Source organism: Halyomorpha halys, unplaced genomic scaffold (genome assembly GCF_000696795.3).
Source record: "Halyomorpha halys isolate HHAL.00 unplaced genomic scaffold, Hhal_1.1 Scaffold1089.1, whole genome shotgun sequence".
Classification (NCBI taxonomy): Eukaryota; Metazoa; Arthropoda; class Insecta; order Hemiptera; family Pentatomidae; genus Halyomorpha; species Halyomorpha halys.
Genome location: NW_027114705.1, coordinates 90,610 through 97,632, shown reverse-complemented (window position 1 = coordinate 97,632; position 7,023 = coordinate 90,610). Strand labels below are relative to the sequence as shown.

Here is a 7,023-nt window from a genome sequence, read left to right as displayed (position 1 = left end):
TTACATAAATATGTATTTATTATATATTATATGAATAATATTTTAAAGAAATTATGTTAAAATAAGTACAAAAAAACTTAGAGAAAACATAGCTGTTCAATAACAAGACATTAATTGGTAATTGTAATTAAACTAATTAATTAATAATTACTCAGAATGAATTATGAACAAATTATAAATGGAAATAAAGAATAATCCTTATTAAAAAGAAGAAAAAAAACTTTAGAAAAATATTTAAAACTTTGAAAGAAATCAATTATTCAGCAGGGTCAGTTACAAAAATTATTGCAGATTAAATGCATTTTTAAATTTTCAAATAAAAATCTTCGTCTGTTTGACCGCAGAATGGACTTGTACCGGCTAAAAGATCTTTCAACATCTACTGATGTTATAGGGGCATATTTAAATGAAGTATTTCCATTGCATCTAGTTCGGTATTCTGCATCACCTGGGCGGCTGTGTCATCATTTGTTATCATAAGGAATAAGACCCATGCTCTTTTTAATTGATTCTGAGGAATTCTCGATGTAATTCAGTGTGAAAATTTATTATTGCCACTGCATTTTATTTGTATTCAAAGAAGAACACATAGAATTTTTACGCACTATTTATGATAAATTATAAATTTCACCTTTAAGTATCTTGCGTTCTCTTGAATTTTATGTATTTAAAATTGCACAAATAATTTAAGGAAATATGTGATTCAGAATATAAAAATATGTTAAAAATAACAAATATTTCAGAAAATCTGTGATTTACAACAAAATATGTAAAAAAGGCCAAAAATTTTAAAATATACAAAATAAAAATGGCTTCTTTTGGCCAGAAATGTCTTGAAACGTCTTTAGTTAGTAAGTAATCCCAGATATCATGGTCAGGTAAAAATATGTGAAAACATAAAAATCCTGTCCCTAGTGCTGAGAATGCTTTTGAAACTTTCTAAGCCCTTTTATGTATTTTATTGCAAATCACTTTCGACAAATTATTTTTAAATAAATGTGTTTTGTTACAGATCGGTCGGAACAATTGGAGTGAATATTACTCCTCCAGAAAGAACAAAGATAAGATTTGGAACAACTATCACCCCATATCTGCAGCCAAGCCAAGTATGTTTTCATTTATATATTTTTTTAAAAATATATTTTCTTAATATCTTTATGATTGTCATATTAATAATTATTATATAGTAGTTGACAGTAATAAATAGTGCTATACACAAATTAACTCATTCATTTCTTAAAATATGCTCTATTAATGATCATGAAAAAACAATAAACACATAATATAATATATAAGGCGTGTAGCTTCAAAACCAGCTGCACCCAAACTTCCTTTCATGGTTGCTAAGGTTATTGTGATATGTTATTTTAAACATGGAAGGTTTCACTGGAATAGCGCAGAAACTATTGTTTTCGTGCCAATTTATTTTAAGTTTCTGTTTTATATTTTCATCTTTTACAATAGAAAAGTATTCAGAATTGGAGATTGATCATCCGAGAAGGAAACCAGGGAGAGCGAACGTTAATAATAGTACAAGAGTCAAGAAGCAAAAAGTCGATCTAAATCGATGAATCGGCCAAGTATAGGTTTAGGGAATAAAAAATGGCGGCTGTTTCAAAATATTAAAAAAAAATTTCATTCAGAGCTCTATATCATTAAAAATACCAAATACATTAGACAATCTAAGAGAACATTATTTAAAGTAGAGTAAACTTACTAAAAAATGAGCTCTAATAGAGCTATTTATGTTGATTAGTTTTCGAGATATATCTTTTTAAAAAGCAGAAATTCATAAAATATGTACTACAAGAGTTGTGAATTTATTTTGAGAAATCTATATTTCAGGAACCATCCGACTTACAGATCTCTATTAGCACTCAAATTGAAGCTAGTGCAATGGACTATAAAGTAATTTCTAAAATTTATCTTCGTAGAATTAGCTTTTATGATATTTGACAAAATAAATTCACAAAATGTTAATTTCTAGTTGTTCGAATAAAATTTTAGATTTTCAAAAAATATATCTCTCGAATCATAAGATGTACATACGTCTGTCATCACTAAAATTAATTTTTTACATGTAAAATTGTATTTAAGCTAAAAATACAATAATTAAATGAGCCCAAGAGAAGGAAAAAGGCAGTTATCTCACCCCAATTTTTTATTACTTTGATAAAAACTAGGTATAATTAATAGTCAAAATCGGTGAGTCTGCCAAGTATAAATAGGGGTAATACAAAATGTCGGCTGTTTGAAAGCGATAAAAAAAATTAATTTTTCATTCGTCTTAAAAAGTAGGAACAATACAAGAAAACCTAAGAGTAATTTAAAAATGAGCAAATTTGCTAAAATATGAGCCCTAAAAGAGATATTTTTGTTAAATAGTTCTCGAGATATAGCATGGGACGTACTGAAAGATCAGTAGTTAGTGAATTTATTTTGAAAAATCTCTCAAAAACCATTTGACGTACAAATGTCAGTTTCCATCATTACATAATGTTAATTATCATTATTTGAAGATAAACTAAATTTTTTTTCGAAATTTACAACTGTATTAAAGCTAAAAATGCAATAAGTAAATGTAATAAAAATGATGACATGAGGGATTTGTGAAGATACCCCTTGGTAGCAATCTAGTAACATTCTCCATTAGAAGGTCTCGTGCCAACTTCTTTTCATTCGCCTCGGAGGATTGTGAGGAATAAATGAGCAATGTTAGGAACTTTGGGAATTTATAGTGGAAGGATTGAATTCTTGTTCAGGCTGGATCGGCTACATATTGAACATTAAGTCTTTTATGTATGATTTAATTTCATAAAAAGTAAGCATTGAAGATTTTACTTTAGGTTTCGATAATAAGGATTGGATGCGAGATGAATTCGATAGTGAACCCCCAAAGTCCAAATTGGCTTTATTATAATCATGTAAATCAGTCTTTTGTAATTAATAGGTAATTCAGACAGTTTGTCTAGAAAATGATCCAACAACCACTTCTGACTGTCCCAAACTGTACAGAGCATGCGTAGTGCGTCTACTTTCCTCCCAAATCCTGTACTGTGCATGCTCTTTACAGTTTTGGATAGTTAGAAGTGGTAATTGGAAAAGGTTTACTAAGAATCGACGTGCCTTTTTTTGTTTTTCATTTTTTTTTTTTTAATGAGGATTCCAAGTTAGTCGTTTGTCCATATGTAAACCAAAGTACTACCACTAATTTTTCTTGAAGAAGGAAGTCCAAAAACTCACTGAAGTACTAAACACTTTTTCTTTTTTCTTTTCTTACATATCTTTACAGTAGATAATAGAACATTAGATCTCACAATAACAAATCCTAATAAATATGAGTTTTTTCTAAAGTGTTCAAAAAACTCTAAATCTGGTTGTAAAGTTATAACTTTTGCGGTCGAGCTTAAACTTAAACTTAAACTTAAACTTAACCTGCGGTTGCCAAAACTTAAGGGACTCGCCCTTCACTCTGTCACTGTGTAAATAATAAAAGTTACACCCCCTCCACCTTCCATGTCGGAAATTTCAAGCAATCCCTTAAAAAGTTATATTGGCCTGTCAATCGGTTCCCTTAAATTGACCTTTCTCTTATCAAACTTTTCTAACTGAAAGAATAGTATTTTATACCCTCACTGTTCTACAATTTCAGACCATTTATTTTTCTTACAAACTAGATGCCTCGCGCATCCTTCGTTATTACTCGATGTGAGTAGAAAACAATATAATGGAGTGTTGATACCAATTATTGTTAGGTGTTTGTTTTTGACCATGAATATAATATGGGAGTACGGTTAGTAGGTAACACGAATAACTTATCTTATCGATGGCGTTTCTGCAAGAATTTCAGGTTTTGTGAATAAAAATAAGATAACAATCATAATACATAAAGATAAAAATCAATTTGACAACACAATAAGTATATAACAAATAATATAGGCAGATAAGCGGTGGAGAACTTCAAAGTCAAAGGTTTGTGTTCAATTATTTGGGTCTAACAGCAATTGAACATACAAGGTTCTCTATATCAGAAGGCTTCGACAATCTAATTTTCATTAGGTTAACTAGCTGGTTAGGAGATGAATTCACAGGATGAATTTTGCGGGAACTAAGCCGTAAATGCTGGTAGGATAGAATGTGAATGTGTTTACTATAATAATATATAAACAACTTTCTGGAAGATCGCTGATTGACTGTGTGTAGTAATAAAAGGAAGATGGTCCAAGTGCGGTCAAAGAAAAACCCAAATAGTGACTATTTTTATTGAGCGAACGTTTCGCCCCACGTTGCAGGGCTTCATCAGGGCTAAAAAGGATACTAACACTTAAATGATGTAAACATAAATGAAAAATTATAAAGGTGTAAAATGAAACGTAAAAATTAAATAAGAATAACAAAAAGTTATAGACAATCAATAAAAACGTAAATTATTAAAAATAAAAATAATAGATGAAAAAAGGAAGATATTTTCTTGATTTTGTTCTTATCCCACTTTTTCAGTTCTTAGTTTCTACTTTATTTTATATTTCTTCATTTTATTTCTCATTATTCCCATTTACATTAATTGTCTATAAACTTTTATTATTCTTATTTAATTGGTTAAATTATTTTAATTGTCTGTATCTTTTTTAGTCGCTATGAAGCCCTGCAAAGTGGAGCTATCTCACAATAAATAGTTCAATTACTATTTGAGTTTTTTTTTTTTACAGTACTGGGACCATCTTCCTTTTACATTTTTTATGATAACTTTTACGTGGTTAGTTACATTATTGGATACCTATTAAAAGAATGTTATATATTAAATGTATTCGATTTGAGTTATGCCTAATGTTTACTATTGTTCATAACTTTCTACTAGTCAGACCAATTATTTCAATAGCTTTAAAAATACGGACCATTTTGCAAAACAAACGCATTAAAATAGTTCCAATGCTTTGTTAGTCCATTGAGAAAAAAAATTATGTATATTCCATATATGTAAAATCCTGTATAATTATTTCAACTCATTAGACTATATTATTTAAGAAAATTCATGAAAATTTCCAAAATAACTCTGAGTATGACGTGAAAAAGCAATAACATGTCCCGATGTCACCCTCCAGAGGAAACAGACAGTGTGGACAACATTATGCACTCAGAAGCCATCAATCATTGTCGGCTTACAGAAATAGAAAGGATTAACAATCTCACTAATTATAAATGGGGTCACCAGATCCATCATTGATTTACTTTTTATATTTCCATTCTTCCATATATGATTATTTTTTTTATCTGCATTAAAATAACAAAAGTATAATTAATCTTTACCTAAAATAAATTTTAATGTCATATCATCAGTAAAAAAGCTAAGTTTCTCAGTCCGCTGGTGTTCCTCAAGGTAGTATCCTCGGCCCCATCCTCTACACCGTCTATACAGCTGACATCCCAACCAATCCTAACCTTACTCTCATCACTTATGCTGATAACACGTGTTTGCTCGCAGTTATTAATAATTATTGCATCCCAAACTCTCCAATGCATATCATAAACCTTGAAGAATGGTGTCGAAATTTGAGGATAAAATAAATCCCATCAAATCATCTTTACCCTTCGTCTTAAACTTACCGAATGCTCTGCAGTATCCTTTAATAATATTGCACTTACCCTATAAATATCATCCAGGGCATTACGGCGTATAAATAAGTGTGTAGGGCTTGGTAATGAGTAGATGTCTTAAATATTAATTAACACAGAACCGACCGGTAAAATGACAATGGGTAGACCGAAACGCATATGGGAGAATTGCGTTAAAATTGATTTAGTAAATTTGGATTTGGAGGGACATGGAAAGATGTATGTAGAGAAGGATTGGTGGTATCGCCATCGAACCTAAGGGTTCACTAAACCTTTATTATTTATTTATTTATAGCAATATATAAACTAGAGATTTTGTTAGAACTTGTTAATTTAAGCCCTATTTCAAAATAATCTATTTGCGTTGGATAAAGTTCATAAAACTTTTTTTTTCTTTTTTTTTAATAATTTATTTATTGATATTTACAACTGTACATTTGCTGTAGGTGACATAGTAACATGATAAAAACATGTGCAGAATCTACCCACTGATAGAACTCCAATAACATTTCTAGAGAAGAAGATCTCGAGGCCATCTTCTTTTCAGACGCCTAGGAGGATTATTAGGTAATGAAGGAGAAGCCAGGTTAGAAACAAGTGGATTTGGGTGGTTGAGAAGTTTATTATGGAAGGAACGGTATCTGGTTCTGGCCAAATCGGCAACATATGGAATATTGAGAACCTGATGGATGACAAAGTAAGGAGCATTAAGGATTTTACGAAGGATTGGATTCTGGAGGAATTTGATGGTTTAGTGGAGCCCCAAAGCTCAACTCCGTATGTCCAGATAGGCCTTATAATAGTCATGTAGATCAGTCTTTTGTAATGGATTGGAAATTTAGACCGTTTGTCTAGTAAATGTTGCAATAGTCGGAATCTACTAGCAGTTTCTTGTCTTTTTAGTCTTGTATGAGGATTCCATGTCAGTCGTTTGTCGAGATGTAGTCCTAAGTAACTCATAAAACTTAAAACTTTTCGTTTCGTCATGTAAATGAACACCACAAGCAGGCTCGATCATACGGTCATAAGTTTCTTCGGTCAGCCGCATATTAAATGAGCTGCCTAGTCCATTAAGTTAAGACATATATATGTCATTTTGAACGGCGGTATTCTAATCTAATCACACGTTGTAGGAAATCAGAAAAAGAGAAAAAATATAAAAGAGAGGAAAAAAAGAAGGGTTGGCAACCCTCAGAAGGGATAGGGACCGAGGGCTAATTAATTGGACGCTACCTGTGGCCCGTGCTCGATTGGGGTCTTTTCTTCGGGATTGGACTCCATCCAACCAATTGCTATGGCTCTCCCGTCTCTGGTTTAATGTATACCGCCATTCATGTATTCATCCTATGGAAAATCCTTGAAATGTATTTAGAAGATTTTTTTTGGGACTGGGACTTACAGCACTGGGAC

The 7,023-nt window shown here is 31.1% G+C and overlaps 1 protein-coding gene across 1 annotated transcript in view; it reads left to right on the top strand.

The window, feature by feature from the left end:
* Window positions 1–1,012: 1,012 nt before the first annotated feature.
* The window catches only part of LOC106688247 (uncharacterized), a gene marked incomplete at its 5' end in the record, with an annotated part of 88,510 nt that continues 82,499 nt past the window's right edge, over window positions 1,013–7,023 (top strand). The window contains 1 exon segment of the mRNA XM_067051861.1: window positions 1,013–1,106. Coding sequence (XP_066907962.1) covers window positions 1,013–1,106 — 94 coding nt within the window.